Raw genomic sequence first — 24,964 nt, 5'->3', positions numbered from 1 at the left:
AATAGCTTCTTTTAAAGACAGCATAAAGGGCACTTGCTGATAAAATGAAGTGTGCTGGTACATGAGCAGTTAGGGACAACTAACTCACTAGGTGGAGAAGTAGTTAGTGCTGTTGCCCCTGCTGGCCACTTCTTGTACAAGCTAGTTGTACCATTGCATACTAAAATCTGAGAGTTTTATATAGGCCCCATGACCAGAGGTGAAGTCAGTAAGAAACATGGGAAATTTTAGATTAGGCGTAAGTGAAATATTTGCAAGGAATGGAGGCTAATCAGTCCTGTAAGAGAACAAACTCGTACATAAAGTAGTAGGAATGTTGTTGCTACAATAGTTTGTCAACAACTGTTTTTTAAATTGTTTGGTAATGTGTTTATAGTCTTTTAGGCTATATAGCAGGGAGGTCAAATAAAGGAAAATTAATGCTTAATGATAAATTAAATACTGATATTTTGTTTTTCAATGAAGTTGATGATGAGCCTGTAACTTGTACACAAATTGTTTGCCAACATTTAGCATCTCTCATTGTTAATTATTGACCACATGACGATCTGAAAACAAATCTGAAAAAACATCAGAATATCCTTTCAGGTTTAGTAGTTATTTTAGGGAGGTTATAGCTGCAGACAATAATCTGACACATGTAACAGTACAACATTGAAGATAAAATTATACCTGCATGACAATATGAATACAAATTTGGTGAATCATATAGCACCCTGGGTGAAACAGGGTTCTTACTGAATTATGTAACTTATGTAGCCAAGATATACTTGGAATTGGTTGTGGTTTATGTATATTTCATAGTTGCATCTAGAGAAGCTTGATATTTTACCAAACAGAAGCTGCAGTTGTCAAAATTTCAAACAATTTTTCATATGCTCAGTTAATGTAACTGAATTACAATGTTTTTGAGACAATACTAATGTCAAATACAAAAATAATACTTGGGCATGTCATTCATTATAAGCTTTCTTCTCTTTGCTGCCTTTCATTAATTGGATTCCACAAACATTTGAGAATTTGATAAATTACCTTATAAACCAACCCATGTATCCTACATTGTTATTGAACATATTTGTAAGCAACTTCTCTAAATTTTAATGACATTTTGTTCAAAACCAGTTGGAAATCTTTATTCAAAGTATCCCATAAACGGAGTAAAAAAACTTCAGCTTTTGAAGTTTGTAGTGACTTACAGTTTTTGAATATACAGTTTTTAAGATTAATTGTGAATAGCCTGAAAATATATCTACGAATATATTGGGGTTTCAGTCATCCACTTGTGGGACCCAGGAGTTGGCTGCTCATGTTTATCATTACAGCCTGTAACTGTGAACAGTGCTTTTTGTGTGAAAATACTGTAAGAATTCAGCAGAATTATTTAAATTAGGTTCTGTATTCTGAGTATGAGATGGATTTCTGCCTAATCGATTACAGTGCTTTTTTTTCCCCCTCAATACCCTACCTTTTGTAATTCATACTTCTTTAGAAACTTTTTTCTTGTACTAGAGAAATTTATTTAAAAGCCATAACATTCTAACATATATCATTGCTATTCCTAACACATCAGGTAGACCTGCTTTTGTTTTGTGGAAAGCCAATGTAAGTACTTTTTCTAGGCTAGTTACTGCCCGGAATCTTAATTAAGCCTGCTAGCTAACAATGTTAGACTATGATGTTTTTAGGTTAATTTCAGTCTGACACAAGCCATACAATATTGTTTTTCATTTGTTAGTTATTGTTCTATTAATTTTATTTAAAATTTTTTTTACTTTGTATCACAATTTAAGGTATTATTACAAGATCTTAACAATCTGGAAAGTTTTTTTGTTTGTTTTTTTGCATGGCACCATGCCACTAAAAACTTAAGCAGACTAAAAAGCACTTCTTCAGCATTTTTCTTTAAAATTTTCTTTATGAGGAAGAAAGAATGCCCTGATACTTTTATGTAGTCGGCCTGGCTTTATTTCTTTTTGTCTTTCTGTCCCTTTCTCCCTCCTCTTCCGTCCTTCTTTTCCTTCCCTCCCTAACCTCTTTATACTTACTATTTTACTTTATTCTTTCTTAACAAAGAATAATGTAACAAATATTTACATTCCTACTTTGTAGAATTGACAACTTACAGAATGTTCTACGGAGAGGTTATGACTTACTGATTTTCATTTTAGTATGGAGCCATAATGGCAACTAATATTGTTTATTCAAATTTTGTTTGTTTGTTTTTAGATTTTTTTAATTGGGGAATTGGGGGAGGGGAACAGACAAGTTGCTGTCCTTTTGTTCTTCAGTCTAGTTGTAGAAGATGTCGCTTCACTGGCCCATATTGGTATTATCATTGCGCTCTTCCTGGGTGAGGCAGATCAGTCACTGGCCTCTGGACGGCTGCTCTCAGCGGCTGCTGGCCGCTCATGCTGGCTGCTGGCTACACATGGTAGCTTATGGCAGCCCACTGCAGCAGGGGCTGCAGCCTACGCCATCGCCGGCGACTCACGGCATCCCAGCTCCAGGTTGAGCTGTTGTTCACCATCTTAGCTGTAGAGGGCAGTGTCACTGGCCCTCATGTGAGATCCGAACCAGGGCCCTGCTACTCAGAGCTGGTGTCCCAAGCCAGCTCTTAACCAATGCACCACTCGGCTGGCCCTGTTTATTCAAACTTTTATTGAAAGAGATAGTTGCAATACATTTCTTTAAAAATCCATTTTCTAGAATAACATAGTGGTTACTATTTAAAAGATGAGCCTCATTTTCACTTCCATACCACCAATTCTCTGATAATATAAACTTCAAGACAAAAATTAGAGAAACTCTTAGTTATTTTTTATAAAGTGAATATAAATTTCATGAAGAAACTGGTATTTGAGTGGGGTCTTGATGGTATTGAATATTTAGAATAAAAATATGGTAGGAGAAGTATTCATACATGGAGAAGAAAAGTATATTTTAATTTGATTACAGTGTTGGAATACACGAAGTGGAAGAATGGACAAGAAGGTTGAAGTCTAAGTTGGAGACAGGCTGTGAAAGTCATTCCTTGCTCTTTTCTCTCTCTGGCAATCCTATGATGCGAATGTTGATAAGCTTGATGTCCCAGAGGCCCCTTAAACTGTCCTCATTTTTTGGGAACCTTTGCTGTTCTGATTGGGTGTTTTCTGGTACCTCACTTCTAAATCGCTGATTTGATCCTCTGCTTCACCTATCTGCTATTGATTCCAATGTATTCTTCATTTCAGTTATTGTATTCTTTATTTCTGACTGGTGCTCTTTTATGTTTTCTATCTCTATTTTTATGTTTCCTATCTCTTTGTTGAAGTTCTCACTGAGATTATTAGCCATTCTTATAGCCAGTGTTTTGAACTCTGCATCTGGTAGATTGCTTGTCTCCATTTTGTTTAGTTATTTTTCGAGTTTTGTTCTGTTCTTTCATTTGGGACATATTTCTTTGTCTCCCCATTTTGGCTGCCTCCCTGTGTTTGTTTCTATGTGTTAGGTAGGGCTGCTATGTCTCCCGGTCTTAGCAGAGTGGCCTTACGTAGTAGGTGTCCTGTGGGGCCTAGTGGCATAGTCTCCCTGGTTAACTGAGCTGGGTGCTCCACGACTGTCCCTTGTGTGGGCTGTGTGTGACTTCCTGTTGTAGTTGAGCCTTGGTTGCTATTGGCATGTTAGTGGGAGGAGGGATTGATCCTCTGGCTGATTGGTTGTGAGGACTGGCCTTGACTACAATGGAGGAGCTGCTGTGCAGTGCTGACCCTACAGAGCAGGATTCACATTAGCTGAGCTATGGTGCCTGCCCAGTCTGTCCTTTGGGTGTGTCATTCATGGAGGCAGCTGGGTGGTGCTCCACCTTGGCCCACCTTCCTGGGAGGGGTCCCGCCTCAAGTAAAATTCAGCCACAGCCTGTGCCCTGCTCGGAGCCACCTGGCATGAGCCACAAAGCAATCTGCAGATGGCTGCCACCTGTGCTGGGCTTCAGGGTGCCTCAAGAGGCCAAACCTTGAACCAAGGTTGGCTGCTGCTAGTGCCGGTCTTGGGGCTTCTCATCCAGATGTATAGGCCATGCAAAGCCAGATGCTGCTTGTTTGGGTTTTGCGGACCTTTGAGAGATTTTAGGAAAGTCCACAGTGTGAGCTCAGACAGGCTGTATGGAAAAGCCACTGGAAGAGGGATGGATGGGCCTACAAGTTGGGTGGGGCAGGGTTTCAGGGAATCACCAGTTTGGGGTGGACAAATGGTGTTAGCAGGGTTGATGGCGACTCAGATATGGTGGCTGCCTGTGTCTCCATGCCCTGGAGTGGGGAGAGCTCAACAAGGAAATGGATTCTGCCAGCACTTCTGTCTGGGAGAAAGCTGCCCCTCCAGCCCTCGCCCTGAAGTCAGACAACTCAGTTCCTCCCTGTATGCCCCAGAGCTGGAGTTCAGAGTCAGTGAGTTTGTCAGTGAGTAAGTCCATGCGGGATCACGTTAAGAGGAATTTCTGGGACTCCAGCTCCTCTCTGTCTCACCCAGGCACAGTTTCCGCTGGTTTTCACAGCCAGAATTTATGGGGACTTCTCTCCCTAGCACTGGAACCCTGGGCTGGGGAGCCTGGTGAGCTGGGGCCTCTTGCTTTTCTGGGGTGGCGGGGACCTCCACAGCCTACATCTCTCTCTGGTTATGGGACCAGCCCATTCAGCATCTCTGCCCCTCCCTACCAGCCTTGAGGTGGCTTCTTCTGTATGCCCTTAGTTGTAGGATTTTGGTTCAGCTAGACTTCAGGCAATTCCTAATGATGGTTGTTTTGTAATTTTCTTGTAATTTTGATGTGTTTGTGACAGAGTTTGCAAGCACAGAGTTTACCTACTCTACCATCTTGACCAGAAATCCTCTAAGGTAATTATTGATAGGTATGGACTTACTATTGCCATTTTGTTAATTGTGTTTTGGTTGTTTTGTAATTCCTCTGTTCTTTTTCTGTCTTCCTTTGTGATTTGATGATTTTCTGTAATGTTATGATTTGGTTCCTTTCTCTATCATTTGTGTATCTAAATGGTTTTACTTTGTTGTTATCATGAGGTTTATATAAATGTTTATAACAGACTATTTGAAGCTGCTAATAACTTCAAACATATGTCAAAGTTCTCTTACTCCCACATTTTACATTTTGATATCACAATTTACATCTTTTCATTGTGTTTCCATTATCAAACTATTGTAGTTACAGTTATTTTTAGTAATCTTGTCTTTTAACCTTAAAAAAAAAGTTATATGTGATTTATCCACCACTGTAATATTGGAGTATTCTGAATTTATATATTGGGTTGTCAGAAAAGTCGCGACACATTTTTGCAATGAAAAACAGAAAAAATACATCATGACTTTTCCGACAACCCAATATTTACCTTTACTAGTGAGTTTTATACTTTCATATATTTTCCTGTTATGAATTAGCATCCTTTTATTTCACTTTGAAGAACTCCCTTTAACATTTCTGGTAAGGCTGGTGTAGTGGTGACAGACTCCTTCATCTTTTATTTGACTGGCAAACTTGCTCTCTCTTTAAATTATGAAAGACAGTTTTGCCAGGTAGAATATACTTGGTTTGCAGTTTTTTTCTTTCAGCACTTTGAGTGTTGTGCCACTCCCTTCTGGCTAAGTTTTTGTTGAAAGATCTGCTAATAGACTTATGGGGGTTCTCTTTTACGTAATAAGTTGCTTTTTTCTTGCAGCTTTTCAGAGTCTCTGTTTGTCTTTAACTTTGACAATTTAATTGTGATGTGTCTTGGTATTTGCCTCTTTGGATTCCACTTACTTGGTCCTTTATGGGCTTCTTGGACTTGAATGTCTGTTACTTCTCTCAGGTTAGGGAAATTTCAGCCATGATAACTTTGAGTAAGCTTCCTGCCCCTTTTTCTATTCTCCTTATGGGGACCCTGTAATATGTATATTGGTCTGTTTGATGGAAAACCCCAGATACTTGTTTCATTCTGTTCTGTAGCTAATAAATGGGCATGTGATCTATGCTCAGACTTTGATGTACTTCTCCTGTACTTTGAAAAGAAGTTAGTGACCCAAAGAAATAGGGACCGCAGAGCATTTTTGTAGCTGCAGGCAATTGCAGGAGCTGTAGCAGGACCGAATTTTCAGGGACAGATGCAGTGATGCCAGGGGAGGTGTGCACTGTCCGGGAGTAGAGATGGTGCAGTCAGTGGTGGTCAGTGTTCACCGGTGCCAGCCCTGGTGACTTTAGAGACTAACAATGGCTTGATTTTGATATAACTCGCAGCTGCTAGACTTCCTTTTTCTTGCCAGTTGCTTCTTCAGTTTTCTTGGCAAGTGTGTTGGCTGCCCAGTTTCCTTTTAATAAATTTATTTTCTGTTTAAGTTAACCAAACATTCTTTCAATTTCTTGTAACTAATAATCTTAACAGATTCAATGTCCTTTTTTAGTGCAGGTAATTGAGTGAATATAAAACATTTAGACATATAGTACTAGTTAGTAGCATTGGTTGCCTCAATAATTTTAAATGTTCTGTTTAAGAAATTACCTTTGACTTAAATGTCAGAATCCATTTTCACTTTCACTGTGATCTAGTGACTAGTCGGCTGATCTGGGTATTCTTGAATTCCTAATTAATTTTGTTTAGGCTCATAGAAATGGGGATTATGGAGTATATAGAATTTGGTGAGAGCCGTTAGAGGTCCTGAATAATAGAAAAGCAGCCTGGAATCAAGTCCCTTGATTTACACATACATACACGAAGACTGTATTTAGACTTTGACATGCTTCTAATTCTACTGAGCTTTATAATGTGGAAACTGCTTATAGAATTGATATTTATCCCTTTTTAATCTGGATTGTTTAATATTATTACTGGCTTGGTCATACTTCTTATATTTCTGAACTTTGAAAAGCCACTTTGCTTTCTATGCTTAAGTTTTGTAAGTTTCAAAATGATGGAGAATAAACTAAATTCTTAGGTCCACTCTAGATTTAGCATTTGATGAGTCAATGAAATGCAATATATTTCCTTAAGTTTGAATGCCAATAGTATATTTATGATGCTGCATGGAGCAGAATATATCAGATTCTTTGCTTAGTGAGCTCAGAAAAGTCAATTAAGGTATAGCTATTGGGAAATACATTAAAGAACAAGTTCAGTAAGTGGCAGAGTCTGGCGGCATTCAGTAACTGTCATTTATGTAGTTTATGAAAATCATTTGGAAAAACGTAAAGCTTTGTATATTCTTAGAATAAGTTCATATACTTAGAAGGCAGTATACTGTACAGGTTAAAAACTTCCAAAACTAGAATTCTTGGAGCTGAGTCCTGGCTCTACTACTTATTAGCAATGTGACTATGAGCCAGTTATTAGGTTGGTGCAAAATTAATTGCGGTTTAACAGGTTCTTCATCAGTAAAATGGGGATAAAAATAGAACTTACTTTAAAGAGTTGCTGTGAAGATTGAATGAACTTATACATATAAAGTATCTGATGTATCTAGAATGTAGTGCAAGATATATGGTACTCATTAGCAATTATATTTGTTATTACATAATTTCATATAGCTAAGATACATTTTGTCATTTTGTGATAATTATTACACAAATCTTGAATTTGAGATCATAGTTTCATGTACATCTAAAAGATATTTTGTATAGATCTACTTGCATTGTCATTAATGTTTTATAGCATTCCACTCTTATTAATAGAGCAAGTATTTTATAACCATTAAATACTGCAGTATCATTGTGATTCAGTGCAGTGTTTGGCACAAAGGTCAGAGGTATGAAGTACACCCATAGTAACTAGCTATTTTTTAAGGAAGGTGTGAGATTGCAAATACAGATAGCTAAGATATTAATGTACTTGAAGTTGCTCTGATAATAAACTTAACATTTCCTTAAATCCTATATATAGATTTTGATCATCTCTGTATTCCCTGTTGATTAGCAGAGTATTGAAATACAAAGAAAGACCAAGAAAATAGAAGTGTTGACCAAGAATATTGCTATCAGATGAGAATATTTCGGTGATACATCCTTTCCAATCATTGATTTCTGTTTGCTTATCTTCATTTTATAATTCAGATTTATTTTTATGCTTAATTATTTATCATAGGTCGAGAGTCTGTTTTGTTCTTGGATTTTCTAACAAAGTTTTGTGGAAAATTATATGCTATAAATACTTTTAAGAACATTTTAAGTTTATTTTCAGAAAATTATATAATTATTACTACACTTTTAGTCTTAATCCCAATTCTTCAATTCAGCTAAAATGGCAATTGTTTTAGAGACCATTCTTTAGTTATTATATTTTCATCCTTTTCTTTTCAGGACCAGGGTTCTGATCCAGCAGGAAAAGAGAAAGCAAAAGGTAAAAAACATATGCATATATATTTTTATTTGTATTCGATTTATGAGAAAATTGATATCTCAACAATTTTTCCAGTTTTGTAAATTGACCTAAGTGAAACTGGAAGACCATCTTCCTTTAGTTTTCCCCATCTTTGTAGATAGCTTGATTAGCCACCTTTATAGCTGAGGCAGAGACTTAAGGATCATTGTTGATTCTTGTCATTCTAGTTCCAAAATACATCCCATCACTGCTCACTGCCTGTACCATTAACATACTAATTCAAATCCTCATCATTTATTGCCTAGAGTAATATCATGGCCTTATAACCTAGCTCCTATTTAAAACAGTTTTTTTTACTACATTGATTGTATCACATAGTAAAGTTGAGCACATGCTTATATCATACAACTGAGCAGAAACTTCTCTACATGTGCACTTTGAGACATGTATAACTTGTTTGGATCATTGTTGATTTTCAGTAGCAAGCGAAAACAAACAAACAGAAAAAAAAAAACAAAAAAAAAAGGAGAAAGAGGAAAAAACGGGCATGGGAGAGATCAGGGAAGGGGACCATCCAATGTCCATTAGCAGTAGAATGGTTAAACAAATTATGGCATATCCAAGAAATGGTACAACAGTGAAAATGTATCAGCTACATGTAATTAAAGTAGATGAATCTTAAAAACATAATATTGAGCAAACGAAGCAACTCACAGAAGATTACCAACAGTTAAGATTCCATTTACTAAAAGTCCCAAAGCAGAAAAAAACATGCTCAAAGGTAGTTAAATTTAGAGAAAACTAAGGAAGAGATTATTATGAAAGCACGGTAGTTGGTAACTCATTGAAATGATGTCTCATAAATTTAACTTGTATTTCCTTGATTACTAGTTAGACTGACTCTCTTTTTATTCAGGTTTCCTCTTTTTGTGAGGTACTTTGTCAAGTATTTTTTTCATTTTTTTAATTTGGATTGTTTGTCTTTTTCTTATTGTGACTTTATATATTTAGGACTTTTTTTGTCAATCATACATGTGTTCTGGCTTTTATTTTTACTTTCTTAATGCTGTCTTTGAAGGAAAGTTCTTAATTTTAATGTAATTGAAGTTATCGACTTTCTTCTGCCTTGTCTTTTATTCCTGTGTAGTCGGTTCTTCACACAGAGGTTAGTATATTTTAAAAGCACAAATCAGTTTATCATTCCCCAGCTTAAAAGCCTCCATTGCTTTTCATTGCTTTTTGAGTAAAACCTGATATAACCATAGCCTGCGAGGACCTGAAGAATCTGCACCGTGTCTGCTTCTCTGACCTTATTTCTTCCCGCTTGCCCTAATGTTCATTGTATTTCAGCCACACTCACCTCTTTCTGCCACTCTTCTTTTAGTTGGAATATTCTCCTTCTAGATACTTGCATGTCTGCCTTGTCAACAATTAGGTCTCAGCGAAAGTACCTCCTCTTAGGTTGGCTTTTTCTGATCACTACATCTAAATAGCTTCCCACCCTCCAGTTACTCTCCCCCTGTAACCTCTTTTGTTGATCACTCTTTTCACACTCTAGTATTTACTTATAATTTATTTTACTCTGTTTTCCTCCCCCTCTATTAAAATATATCCATGGGAAGAGTGATCTTACTACTTTTGTTCATTCTGTATCTCCTGTGCCTAGAATTGTGTCTAGCGATAACATAGGTACTCAATAATATGCTATGAGTGTTGTCCCAGACTGTTTTTAAAAAAATAATTCCACTCTATTTGGTTTATTCTTTCTATTGATAAGAATATTTGTAAGAAAGGGAAAGGCAGATGGCCCTTTTCCCAAAGTATTGTTCTCTAGTCATGTCACTTTCCTGTTCTTTTAAAATCTCATACCTTCCTTTGCCTCCCCAAACCTCTCTTCCCCAACCCTGTTCTTTATTCCTTCATACTCATTAGATGTCTTACATTTCAGAGGAAGTAGAAGCTATTAGATGAAAATGATCTCAAATTTCTACCACCAATTCTGTAAACCATCTTACATGTTCACCCATCTTCTCTTTCCCTCCTTTAATTATGGAAGTAGTTCCCTTTTGTCAAAGGAAGGTCTCTCTATCTGTGATCTGGATTCCATTTATTTCTGCTTTCTCAGGGACCTCATTGCTTCTATTACTTCTCTTTCTTGTATCTTTTACCACTCCCTGTCCACTGGAGGCTTTCCATTGATATTTCAGTTCTCTCCTGTTAAAACAAGTAAAGCCCTCTCTGGGTCATTTTCCTTTCCCGCTATGCCCCTTCACTCTTATTTCCCATTCGCTTCTCAGTACACTCCACTATACAGCTCTTGCTAATGTTAAAATTGAACTTCATGTGGTTCAATTTCAAGAATATTTTTCAGCCCAACTTACTTTAATATGTCATCATCTCCTGCACTGTTTGCCATTCACTTCATCTTGTGTGTGTGAGAGGGATACAAACTAATTTTAACACTTCATGAAGTGGACTGTCTCCGTTCGGAGAACTGCCCATTCCCTTCATCTTGAAGCCAGTTCTTCCCTTATTTCCTTTCATGCATTCTCCAGATTTTATTTCTGTCTCCATAGCTACTCCTGTTAAATGGCTATTTTCACTTTAAAATTTGATTATTTTCTGTAAGTTTTCTATTTATCTTCTAATTATTTTCTGCTTGTCTCTGCCAAATGAGACTTGACAATAGAAAAATAAAGCATAGCCTTGTAAGGTAAATAAATTAGTCATATACCTTTGTTCTTTCTAGGAATACAAAGAATAGAAGCTGTCATTATGGCTAGAGAGTATGCAGGTCCATCCTTTTCAGCAGTGTCCCCTGGAGCAGACTGCCTTTGTACTGTTCTTCCTTATTCCTGGAACCTTATATTACCAACCTCTGGTAACTCTGACACATCCGTCTATCTTACAGATACTTTTCAAAGAAAGCTTTGCTCTCCTCCAGCCCTCCCTCTGCCTACCCTCCCCCACCTACCTATATTTCTATATCCTTCTTGAGGATTCTGTACCATCTCCTATCGCGTTTGGAATTAACATTTTAATTCCAAGACACCATCAATTATAAGATCCGTAGTTATTTTTTTCAAGGGGAAAATACTTACATCCTGAAGGTCATTTTATTGCTGAACTATATACAAATGTAGTATATAGTTCATTTTAAAGACATTTAAGTCCAATTTGGGGTTGCAAATCGCTCAAATGAAATATAAACAGATACTTTTTATTCATGGTTAATTTAGCATAACATGACAATTTTTTTGCTTGATAGCTGGCAAGTCTCTTACAGTTCTTACAAGATTTTTTTAAAATCTTAAAAGTCTATTATAATTAACAATATTCTGAAATGTTAATGTGAAATACCCTTAACTTGCTGCAAAAGTGTTAACTTCCTCTTACATTAAATTTTTTGCCATCTTGTACTTTTCTCACTTTTGATGTGTCACATTCATAATCATGTTTATGGCATTGTATTATGAGTTACTTAATGGAAGAGAAGATGTCATAACTTGTTTTTTAGTGTCTAATACATAATAGTTCAGTAAATGAATTTTGAACAAATAAATGACTTTGAACTTGGTAAATTAAGAATGTAATCTGAAAGAAAAAAAATGAACATAAGAATAGTTATAGCTCAAACAACCAAGAAGAAAATAAATGCAGGATGAACAATGATAATTATGTGCAAGTCTGGTTAAAAAAATGTGGGAGCCATTGAGGAATAACAAAGGAAATTAAATTGGGTTTGGCTGGAGATTAGTTCTCACATAAATTTTTCCTATTCTCATTTCAGTTGACTTTTAATGGCACTCAGCTGTGCTTATTTTTCAAGGCTTGTAATATGTGTAAGATAGCATACTTTATAGGAAAACAAGTTTTCAGCCTGTCATATTTGTTTTATCAGATTTTTTAAGACTTTCTACATTCAGATGATTTTTAATTTTTGATACCTGGGAATGGCTTTATAAAATTCTGTTTTACTTCTATCAAAAGAAAGATTATAACCAGCTGTGAAATTTAGTCTTTAGGCAAACTACAAGTTTCATGATTGATTTTTAATTTATATGTAAACATACAGCAGTGGTGTCACAAAAATATAAAAATATCATAGATAAATGATGTATTACAGAATTGTACACTTGAAACCTATGTAACTTTACTAACCATTGTCACCCAATAAACTTTAATTTAAAAAAAGCAAGTAAATTATTTAATAGCATTATTGCCTTTATTATTTATGATTCTGCCTGAAACCTTATGGTGGCTGCAATAACTTTTTAATTTTTAATTGTTTTAGGAATATTTTGAAAAGAAAAAGTTAAAATCAAAAATGAAATTGCTGGGAGTTTTATCCCCTGTCAAAAATTCCACTGTCAGTTTAGACCTCCTTAACCTATATGTGGTAAATCAGATCTCTTGCCAGAAGAAAACACCTGGTAAGTCTTTCCAAAAGCATTTTGTTTTGACTGATGTGATCATAGTACTTAGTTTTCTAGTAAGTTTGTAATTTTAGAACTCAAAGGATGTGTAAAGTAAACTATAATAATTTTAGAGCTTGGTCATCTTCTTAAATTAGAAGCTTTGTTAATTTTTGCTTAAAATCTTTTGTTGCTTAATCCGTTTATTTTTAGGCTGTGTTATGTAAAATTAATTTTATAAGGTATGGTTATTATTGTTCCATTTCAGTTATTGTTCTATCGAAGCATATAGTTATCAAAGTTTAGCTAAAAGGCAGAGAGTACATTTCTTTACTGTCTTATGCTATTCAGAGAATTTGTTTGAAAGGAAGGGCTGAAAAGATTTTTGTGTCAGTGATTAGTTTCCTATCTCACAGCCCAAATAATTTCTTAGGCATTCCTGGGATGTTAACTGTAGTAGTCTCATACTTTAAATTAATGAAGTTCATTTTGGCTGGTCTGTACTTTGATTCATCAAGTAAATAATTAAGCTTTAATCAGAGTATTTTTTTCACTCTCAAGGGAACTTGTGTTTGATACTTGTGAACTTGTGATTTAAGTTTTAAAATAAATGCTAAAATAAGACAGTTCATGAAAGGGATAGAAATTAATTATAGTTTTTCAGTATCTTGTCTTTTCCTTTCTCTACCATTTTTGTTTCTCCCTCCACAGATGACAGTTTACACGGCAAATTTGGCTGTACTTTAGTAGAAGGAAATACATCATTCATGGATTTAGGACTAAGTGATTTTGTAAATCTGCTTGATGTATTTACCTTTTTCCTCCTTATATATACATTATTATCAGATATGGCCACCACATTTTACATTAGATCTCAGACCTTATTCATTTTATAGGTGAAAGTTCGTATTTTTTTTACCAACTCTCCCTATTTTCCTTACTCCCCCTGTCTCCTGCCCCTGGCAACCACTTTTCTATTCTTTGTCTCTATGAATTTGACTTAATTTTCTAATTTTTAAAGAATTCACAAGTGATATCATGCAGTACTTGTCTTTCTCTGTCTGGCTTATTTGATTTAATGTAATGCCTTCAAGGTCCATACATGTTGTCATAAATGGCAGGAAATCCTTTCTCATGGTTGAAGAATAGTGTGTGTGTGTGTGTGTGTGTGTGTGTGTGTGTGTGTGTATACACACCACGTCTTTATCCATTCATCCTGTGATGGACATTGAGGTTGTTTCTATATCTTGGCCATTGTGAATAATGCTGCAGTGAACATGGGAGGGCAGACACCTCTTGGGCAGATACCTCTCTGACATCCTGTTTTCATTTCCTTTGGATATACATCCATAAGTAGGATTGCTGGATCATATGATATAGTTCTACTTTTTTTGAGGAACCTCCATACTGTCCTCTATAATTGCTGTCCTAATTTATAATACATTCCCACCAACAGTGCAGAAGGGTTTCCTTTTCTCCATATCCTTGCCAAGGCTTGTTACCTCTTGTCTTTTTATGGTAGTCATTCTAACAGGTGTGAGGTGATATCTTGTGGTTTTGGCTTGCATTTCCCTGAGGTTTAGTGATATTGAGCACCTTTTCATGTACCTGTTGACCATTTGTATGTCTTTATTTGAGAAATGCCTTTTTAATTCCTCTGCCCATTTTTAAATTAGATTGCTTATTTGCTAATAAGCTATATGAGTTTTTAGAAAATAATAAGCTATATGAGTTTTTAAAAAATTATTTTGAATATTAGCCCCTTATCCAATATATGATTTGCAAAAATTTTCTCCTATTCAGTAGGTTGCCTTTCATTTTGTTGGTGGTTTCTTTTGCTGTGCAGAAGCTTTTAGTCTGATGTCGTCCCACTTTATTTTTGCTTTTGTTGCCTTTGCATTTAGTGTCATGTCCAGGAAATTATTGTGAAGACAGATGTCAAGGAGCTTACCCATTATGTTTTCTTCTAGGAGTTTTATGGAGTCAGGTCTTATGTTCAAGTCTTTAATCTAATTTGACTTGATTTTTTGTGTATGTTTTAAGATAGGGTTCCAGTTTCTTTTGGATGTGGCTGTCCAATGCTGTACTTACCTTTCAGTGTTTTCTTTCTCCCTCACTTGCTTTTTATTCACGCATTCAACACATGTTTATTGAGTATCTACCATAAGTACTTGATTGGATGTTGGGAATAGAACAGAAAGTGACAGTGTCAGGGAATGCTGCCCCAAAATAAGGCACTTTGACACATTGAACATTTTAAGCTGAAGAAATTTGAGAAGCAGCATGTGCAGGAAGGATTCTCATGTAAGAGGTGCTCTCCCTATACCAGTAAGATCTTTATCTCTAAGACAGAGGGACATTGAAAATAATCTAGATGAATAGGCCTTGTGTTTTCCCCAGTTTACTGCACTTAGCTCACACGTTTTTTGTCCTATAACATTTTTCATCAACTTTCTGCTCTTCATCAAACCTAGCATGAAAATGTTCAGGTTTAGTCACTCCTTTGGGTCTTTATTTTTTTAATAAAGTTTTCCATATAAAACTTTACATTGAATAAATTTCTCTTGTTAATCTGTCTTTTATAAGCGGGACCCCAACTGAGAATTTGGAAAGGTAGAAGAAAAATATATTTTTCCTCCCCTAAACAAACGAAACTTTTTTAGTCAGGATTGATGGCTGCAAATGACAGAAATTTTAAAACTATATATTTACTTACTTAATGTTATGGACTGAATGTTTGTCTCCAAATTAATATGTTTAAATCCTAACCCCCAATTTTATGGTATTTGGAAGTGGGGTCCTTAGGGGGTGCTTAAATTACAAGGGTCAAGCCATCATGAATGGAATTAGTGCTTCATAAAACAGATCCCAGAGAGCTCTCTTAATACCTTCCACCATGTGAGGACACAGCTAGAAGATGGCTGGCTGTCTATGAACCAGGAAGTGGGCCCTCATCAGACATCGGGTCTGCCAGCAGCTTTATCTCGGACTGCCCAGCCTCCAGACTGATAAATAAATTTTCGGTTGTAATCCACCCAGTCTGTGGTATTCTGTTATGGCAGCCTGAATGGACTAAGATGCTTAACTAAAAGGGAAGAACGTGGCTCAGCTGGGCCCCAGAGACTGCTTGAACTGGGGACTTGAATACTACGAAGACACTTTCTCACTTCAGATTTAGCTTTATTCTGTTAGATTGTCTTCATCCTGAGGCTTAAAATGTGATGTTAAAAAATTAATATCTCTCATCTCTTGTAGTTTTACCACCAGGGAAATACTGAGAGTTTCTCTGGTTCTATATTTAAATTCCACTGGAAGGATGCTGCCTTGTCCCATTGGTGTCAGGTCGTAAGACTGGTACAATTGCTTGTTATTATTACCAGAAGGATGCAGTCCTATTACTGATTCATCTTGAGTCAGATGACTACCTCTAAACTAATTATTTTTCTGGAGAGGTAGGGTTTATAAAAAGATAAACCTAGTCTTCTCTAGAACTATATAGTTTGTATGTGTGTAAAAGTATTTCCCAGAAAAGAAGAGGTGTTACAAGTACTGATAAAATAATGATATCTTCTGAAAGGAAAGACAAGGTTTCTGCTTCTATAAAGTTTAAAAATCTAGTGAGGGAGATAGAGTTAATCAAATACAATAAACTATGGTAAGTGCTGTAACAGAGAACATGTGTAGTTCTATGGCAGTATATAACATAGAATCTGCTACAGCCTGGGGTCAGGGCAGTCTTGGAGGAGGAAAAAAGAAGTGAATTAGTAGAGCCCCTTTTATGAGGAGTATGTAGGATGATGACAAAAAGGGTGATTTGAATTATCTGTGATATTTGGTAGTACTGGAATGACTTCTTTTATCATATGTAGAATATGCACAGTTTTAATAAATTTTCAAGATGTACATTTATTTAATGAACATGGTATATCAAACAGTACTTTTAAAAGATTTTGTGATTACTTTTAAATTATAATTTTTTAAATTATAGAAACTGAGAGAAAACCAATCCATGTGAATATGAAGAGAGACATAAGAATGCCCCTAAGAAAGCATGATTTAGAACTTCCAATGTCGCCTCCTCGTGTACCATCTAACCTCTGCATTGATGATATAGAAAACAAGTAGGTTTCAGCTAAGTTGTGTGATATTAGATATTTAAATGGATCAATTAAATTGAGACTTTTATTCGTCGGAAAATGTACAAAGGGCTTATCCGTCTACCTCCAGTTTTTGTTTTGCTCTTAACAGTATTATTAAACTGTTACGACCTTATCAAATGACCTAATGTCCAAACTAAGTGCTTTATATGCGTAGTTTGACTTGCCTTGACCTAAAAATGTCTCTCTAGTAATAATGTAATTTTTATAAAACTCAATAATAGTATGATCTTGGAATGATTTACTTAGTGTTCTGTATGTTTTTGTGTATTTGTATAGCACAGTATGAATTTTAAATATGCCATATAAAAAGGTCAATTTTATATTTCATTGCCATCTCTATTTTTAATCTTGAAATTTTCTTTTCATTAGTATATACTACCAAAGACTAGGCAGCAAGGAAGAACTTAACCGTGTTCAGGTGAGAGTTAAAAATTTTTTATAAATTATAACAATTGTGGCAAGCTACCAAATAATATAATTATTTTGACAATCAGGAAAAATTAGTTATTCTTTTAAAAAATTTTAAGTCTTTAAAATTATTCCTTAAAAAATTTTTAAAGTAAGGAAACTCTACCTTAAAAATATTTTAGCTGATTGTTTATGAGAAACTCTGGAGTTCTGATAATGTAGACCAGGCCTGTATATGCATAACATTTGATTCTGTTTGTTGTGAGGAGCTGCACAGCATAATTCATTTGGGGATTCCTACTTTGGGTTCATGTAATCATTGAGCAGTTTATCTCTTCAGTCATAGTGACCAGATTATTTCATATCAAATTGTGATTTTCAATATTCACATTGATCCCAAGGTCATTTTTCTTTCAAAGTATTGTGAATGATTATTTTTTAGCAAATAATATTTTAATCAATTGGAAAACGCACAGATTATTATTAAAGCTTGAAATGTTAAGGTCCAATACCATATTATTACCTTTTCTCTCCTTTGAATTGCCAGTTAAACTACATCAGAAAGATAATGGCAGTGATAGTAAAATTTCTTTGAAATCTTTTCATCTGAATTGTGGGTTAATGCAACTAAGATTTCTTGTCATTAGGAGATGACGCACAGGAATGGAGCTTTAGGGAGTAGGGGACCTGGGGTGAGAAAGGTAGATGGAAAGCAGCTCTTAAGTACGTACTTAAATGATAACTTCTCTTGTCTTAGTAAGCCCTGCCAATTACTGATGACTTACCTTTCCTTAGGACTTTTTCTGCAACCCATGACCTTTTCACTTGTATTTTGACTTTTATCTTCTCTAGTTTATATATATTGGCAACTCACATGATTGTATCTTCTTTCCTATAGTCATCACAAGCCGTGGATTCATGCAGAATGTTCAAACCTCGGTTCAACAGAACAGAAAACTACAGTTTCACTCCACCATCTTTTTCAGCAGAATTATCTTCTAACAGACATATTACAAAACAAAATTTCATTCCCAGAATTGCACTGAGTCCTCAGAGGGTTGCATATGAAAAAAAGCAGAATGTGCAGGTATCTTTGAATCGCTAGTTCTTAGTATCTTATGTCCTTATATTTTTATGATATTTTTTCTTTTATAAATTAAAAAAATATTAGTTGTGAATTGCTATAGATATAGCCAAATTAGGAGATATATTAGGTGTAATAATTCCTCTTAGGTCAAAAGCTTAATTCTTTGCACTGTAGAAGAGTATGAGTCAAAAAACTGGACTGTTCAAATGGTAGTGAGGAAAATGGTTATATAAACACTATGTCTTGTCAACAGGAATATTTAATATGAATTTCTTCCATTTTTATCATGCAGTGTCTTTTGCCATATTTATGTATATATTATAAATTTATAGTTTATAAATTCATAAACTTATAATTAAACAAATTATTGTTAAATATTATGGTAAGATAGTTATATATAATGATATCATTCAATTTTGTTAAACTATTTATTAAAGTATGTTTTCTGTTTTTAAGAGAAGAGAAAATGAAGTATATTCCAGTGATATGTGCTTGTTATATTAATGTAAAGATCCAATAATTTTTTGAATGATGCAATGAAAAACATTTAATTACTCATTCAGTGTGTGTTTTATAAGATTAAAACTTGCATTGTAGATCAGCTATAACTCATCCTTGCTCCATTAAATAGTTTATAGAATAGAGAATAAAACTCTTCATAGTCTCTACCTAAATAATCTACTTACAGACTGCAGGTTACTGATTATTCCCAGAGAGGTATAATGTTATATTTAATGTGGCAGAAGAGAGAAAAGAGAGGCATAGTGTCACATTGTGAAGTATTAGGGAAGTAATAGCTTATTTTAGAGGGACTTCAAGAAAAGGATAATTAAAATGAAATTATAAAATATGGAAGAAAATGAGTTGAAGAAACAGATTAGAACAAAAAGTGGTCTGTGGCTCACTCGTCCCTAGAGAAGTAGTATTGAGCCAATATATAGATTCTCTTTTGATTTGTTTGTTTTTCCTCACTTCAGTAGATGATTTTGTCTCCGCACTTCTGCCACTGTGTCTCTGAGGCTGAGATGTACTGAGATTTTTATTTCCAGCTCTCTCTAACTTTAGATCTTTTAAAAAAGACTTTCAGTATCTTATTTTGTTACCTCTTTTTTTTCAATTTCTGTCACTGACTGTCTTTGGACCTCTCATTTCTTTGTTTCATGGCTTATAAATAAAATACTCTACAGGTATAAATTATTATTGCTAGATAGATTAGTGTTGGGCCAAGATAATATCTTACATTTATATGGTAACTTCCACATTAACAAACGGGTTATCTCATCTGCTTTTCACAACAGTTCACATATTTTCCCCTGTTGTACACAACGATTTTGATATTCAGAAAGATTAAAGTAGCAGTCTATAAAATTACTCAGTAAATGGAAGGACTAGATAAATATAACTGTTTCCTTGGGAGGAGCTATTTCTGTCAGAGAAATTAACTTTTGTTTACTCAAGATCCTGGTGTCCTAGGTATTTTTCTTTTAATTTTTTAAATTTATTTTCAAACCTCTGAGAAAATGGTTAGTTCACCATAGTACTAACTCTATTAATTTAACAATTATTCAAATACTGATAGTGCTTTCACTGTTAGAACAGTATTTATTTTGTTTCAATAAGGGTACAATTACTTGATTTTTAGACTAAAAAATACGTTTTTTTTCAATATAGATGTCCATTTAAATGGCATTTTATGGCAAGCAATTTTAATTGTACACACACACACACATACATACATTTACCATATTGTCAGGTTCTTCCTTTTTTTTTTCAGATCAGTAATGTTAATTATTCCAATTCCTTGGTTTCCAAATTAAATGAAAGTCAAGATGCTTTCAGTCCATCATATAAAAGAGCAGAATTTGGAACGATCGAAAGATTAAACAGGTGAGCAACAATGTGGAAGGAAATAAAGAACTTGTGGTATTCTTCCTTTGAATTACTAATTTGAGTTTAATGGACACAAATATTTTAGTTTTATATGAGAACAGAATGAAGTCATACTAGAAAAAAAAACACTAGACATAAAATATAGCATTTGATTAAAATAGTTTTAAAGAATTATTTTTCTAATTTGCACATCTACCTTTTATTTAGCTATTTAAAAAAAAATATTTTAGGTCAAGGTCTTTTGCACCTGTTTTATAATAATCTCCATGAATTACTAGTCTCTTTTTCTGTATCCTAAACATATTAATTTCCATTTATGGCAGTGATCAGTACTCCATTTTTATTTTCTTGATTTCTGTATATAAACCCTGGTTCATTGTTTTAAATGTATTAAACTTGTAAAACCAGTTTGAGTCACTCTTCGTAACCATGGTGAAAAACCTCAACTCTGTGATCCTATTCCAGTCTTCCTCATTTTAGTAAATGGCACCACTATTCACTCAGTTGCTTACACCAAAATAAAAGTTGTCTGTGATCGCTTCCTTTTCTTCAACTCCCAATATCCATTTCACCAAAAAAGTATTGTCGATTCTGTATTCTAATAAACTTTAAAATTACCTACTCATGTTTCTATCTCTGTGGTTTCATCTCAGCCTCAGCTCGCACTGCCTCTTGTCTGGAGAATTGTAATGCCACATAACAGTTTTTTCTGCTTCCTCTTTGTCCTCATTTCCATTTTTTTTTTACTGCTTTGTTAATGTATAATCAACATAGAACAAACTTATCTAAAATGTACACTTTGATAAGTTTTGACATATGTCAAATGTAATAAAGAAGGTATTCTTCATCCCCAGTAGTTTCTTTGGGCACCTTTGGAATTCCTTCCTCAGGCCACTTTACATCCCTTACCCCGATCCCAAGGCAACTGCTGATCTGCTTTCTGTCACTATTGATTAGTCTGTATTTTCTAGAATTTAATATAAGTGGCATCACACAGCATGTTCTCCGTTTTTTGGTCTAGCTTCTGTCACTCAGCGTAATTACTTTGAAATTCATCTATGTTGTTTGTTGTGTGTATCAGTAATTCATTCCTTTTTATTGCTGAGTAGTATTCCATTATATGGACATAGCGCAATTTATTTATCTGTTGGGCATTTGTGTTTTTTTCTCCAGTTTTGGCTATATCAAATAAAGCTGCTATGAAAGTTCATGTAGAAGTCTTTGTTTGGACAATGCTTTCATTTCCCTTGGGTAAATATCTACAAGTGCAATGGCTGGGTCCTATGATAGGTGTATGTTTCACTTTTCAAGAAACTGGTAAACTTTTTCAAAGTGATTTGTATGATTTTACATTCCTACTAGGAATTATGCGAGTTTGACTTGCAACACATCCTGGACAACACTGGTATAGTAAGCCTTTTAAAATTTATGCCATTCTAGTTATTGTGGTTTTATTTTTGCATTTCCCTAATGATTGATGATATTGGCATCTTTTCATGTGCTTATTAGGTATTCATTTATTGTTGCTGAAATACCCTTTTCATGTTGTTATTATGCTTTTTTTAAAGATTTTTATTGGGGAATTGGGGGATGGGGAACAGACAAGTTGCTGTCCTTTTGTTCTTCAGTCTAGTTGTGGAGGACGTTGCTTCACTGCCCAAGCTGGCACCATTATTGCGCTCTTCCCGGGCGAGGCAGATCAGCTGCCTGCATCTGGAAGGCCGCTCACTGCGGCTGCTGACTACACACGGTAGCCCATGGCAGCCCACAGCAGCAGGGGCTGCAGCCTACGCCGTCGCCGGCGACTCACGGCAGCCCAGCTCCAGGTTGAGCTGTTGTACAGCATCTTAGCTGTAGAGGGCAGTGTCACTGGCCCTTATATGTGGGATCCGAACCGGGGCCCTCTGGCGTCCCAAGCCAGCTCTTAACCATTGCACCACTCGGCCGGCCCTTGGTGTGTTTTTGAAGTGAGGTTTTAACTTTGATGAAATCCTATTATTATTAATACTTTTTGTTTATGAATCATGCATATGGTGTCAAACCTAACAAATCTTTACCTAAACCAAGGTCATAAAGATTTTCTCCTATGTTTTCTTCTGTCTTGTCATTTTAGACCTTACATTTAAGTCGGTGATTCATTTTGAGTTAATTTTTGTGTGGCATGAGATAAGGATCTGAATTCATCATTTACCCCAAATATTGTAGCCTGAAGCAACTGCAATGTTGGGCTTCCCTGATGGTTTGCCACCAAGATAATGATTGTTTCTGACGAATTTCCTGGGTGTGGGGCTCCCCCGCCTCCGCACCTCATCCCAGACTGCTCAGTCTTGGTAGAGCTACTAGCCATGGAGCCGGGGGTAGAGGGAAGGTAGCAGCCTGTGGCTTAAACTGTATAGACTCCCACTGTTTCTGCCACGATTTAGCTGTTTTTCTTGAAGTACTGCTTCTAAGTTTATTGTATTTCTTTGGTCACTTTACACATTTTGAAGTGGTTATTTTTGCAAGTGTTGTCCGGTTCTGTCATTGTTTTGGCGGGGGGGGGGGGGGGGGGCGGACAGCTTCTCACACTATCATTCCAGAAGTCCTGCCGCACATTGATTAATTTTTGAGTGTTAAACCAAGTCTTGTATACCTGACATAAATCCCACAATGTGCTGTTCATGTTATGCATTCTTGGATTTGATTTGCTAAAATTTGTCAGGAATTTTTGCATTGATTTTTATGAGGAGTATTGTTTATTAGGTTTCTTTTCTTATAAGATCTTGGTCTGGTTTTGATATCAGCCTAATGTTCATATCAGGGAATGAGTTGGAAAGTATTCCATCCTGTGTAATTTTCAGAAAGAGTTTGTCTACAATTGGTACAATTACTTCTTTAAATGTCTGGTAGAGTCCATCAGTAAAGCCGTTTAGTATGGCATTCTTTTTGTGAGAAAGTTTGTTTTTTTTAAAACCGTAATTTCCATTTTTTACTAGATATAGGCTAGTAATATTTTTTTTCTTGAGTGAGTGTTGGTAGTTTGTGTCATGTAAAGAATGAATCCCATTTTCTGCATTGTAGAATTTATTGACTTAAAGTTATTCATTAAATCCCCTCATGCATTTAAAATCTTTAACATCTGTAGTGATGTCTTTTCTCTCATTACTAATATGGTAAGTTGCACTTTTCATTTTTTTCCCAGTCATTCTGATTACAGACTTAATAATTTTATTTACCTTCTCACTGAATCATCTTTCAGTTTCACATATTTCTTAGTTTTCCAATTTTATTTCATTGAATTCTGCTCTTTATTTCCTTTTATCTGCTTACTTTGTATTTAATTTACTCTGTTTTTCTTGTGTCTTAACATGTAGTTTATCCTGAAAAATATTCCATATGAACTTGAGAAAAATGTATATTCTGCTGCTTTGGGGTGAAATGTCCTAAAAATATCAATTAAGTCTAGCTAGCCTTAACATTTCATTTAGGGTCACTGTTTCCTTGTTGATTTCTGTCTGACTGATCTATCCATTGATGTCAATGGGGTGTTAAAATCCTGTGCTATTATTGTGTTACTGTTGATCTCTCCCGTTAAGTTCATCAATATTTGCTTTATATATTTTGGTGCTCCTATGTGGGGTGTGTAGATATTTACGAGAGTTATATACTCTTGTTGTATTGATTCCTTTATTATTATGAAAGCTCTTCTTTGTCCTTTTCTAAAGCCTTTGTTTTAAAGTCTATTATTGTATGATATAAGTATTGCTATTCCAGCTTTTTTGTTTCCATTGCATAAAATATCTTTTTCCAACCTTTTACTTTCAGTCTGTGTGTGTCTTTTGATCTGAAGTGGGTCTCTTGTAGGCAGCATATGCATGGGTCTTGTTTTTTTTAATCCATTCAGCCACCCTATGTCTTCCAGTTGAAGCATTTAGTCCATTTACAATTAGAGTAATTATTGACAGGTATGCAGATATTGCCATTTTATTATTATATGATTGTTTTGTAGATCTTTTCTGTTCCTTTCTTATTCTCTTGATCTCTTGTATATTGATCACTTGGTATAGTGTTATTTTTGGATTTCTTTCTCTTTATGATTTATATGTCTCTTACAGTTTTTTGGTTTGTGGTTACCATGTGATTCATATATACCAAGCTATGTTTATATCAGTCTATTTTAAGTTGATGGTTGCTTAAGTTCTGTCACATTCTAAATCCACTACAATTTTTATTCACCCCCCCATTTATGTTTTTGTTGTTTCTTTCTTTTGTATGTGTTTGTGTGTATCCCTATATTTATTGTTGTAATTACACAATTTTTGTCTTCCTACTTTTGTCTTTTAACCTTTGTACTATCTTTATAGTTGGTTGATCCACTGCTTTTACTAAATGTGCCTTTGTCAGTGAGATTTTTTTTCTTTCCTGTATTTTCTTTTTTCTTTTTAAATTGGAGAATTGGGGGATGGGAACAGTGCTGGGGAACTGAGGGAAGGGGAACAGACAAGTTGTTGTTGTTTTGTTCTTCAGTCTAGTTGTGGAGGATGTTGCTTCACTGGCCCAAGTTGGCACCATCATTGTGCTTTTCCCGGGCAAGGCAGATCAGTCGCCAGCTTCTGGACAGCCGCTCATGGCAGCTGCTGGCTGCTCACGCTTGCTTCTGGCTACACACGGTAGCCCATGGCAACCCACTGC

The 24,964-nt window shown here is 35.2% G+C and overlaps 1 protein-coding gene across 1 annotated transcript in view; it reads left to right on the top strand.

Moving 5' to 3' along the window:
- REDIC1 (regulator of DNA class I crossover intermediates 1) overlaps positions 1-24,964 on the top strand; it is a 60,305-nt gene that overhangs the window by 5,200 nt on the left and 30,141 nt on the right. Inside the window, exons 3-8 of the mRNA XM_019633719.1 lie at positions 8,312-8,351; positions 12,628-12,766; positions 16,737-16,869; positions 17,278-17,326; positions 18,215-18,403; positions 20,178-20,290. Coding sequence (XP_019489264.1) covers positions 8,312-8,351; positions 12,628-12,766; positions 16,737-16,869; positions 17,278-17,326; positions 18,215-18,403; positions 20,178-20,290 — 663 coding nt within the window. The remainder of the gene's footprint in view (positions 1-8,311; positions 8,352-12,627; positions 12,767-16,736; positions 16,870-17,277; positions 17,327-18,214; positions 18,404-20,177; positions 20,291-24,964) is intronic.

Source organism: Hipposideros armiger, unplaced genomic scaffold (assembly GCF_001890085.2).
Source record: "Hipposideros armiger isolate ML-2016 unplaced genomic scaffold, ASM189008v1 scaffold_1386, whole genome shotgun sequence".
NCBI classification, from domain to species: Eukaryota; Metazoa; Chordata; class Mammalia; order Chiroptera; family Hipposideridae; genus Hipposideros; species Hipposideros armiger.
This window is presented reverse-complemented; position numbering and strand designations above follow the sequence as displayed.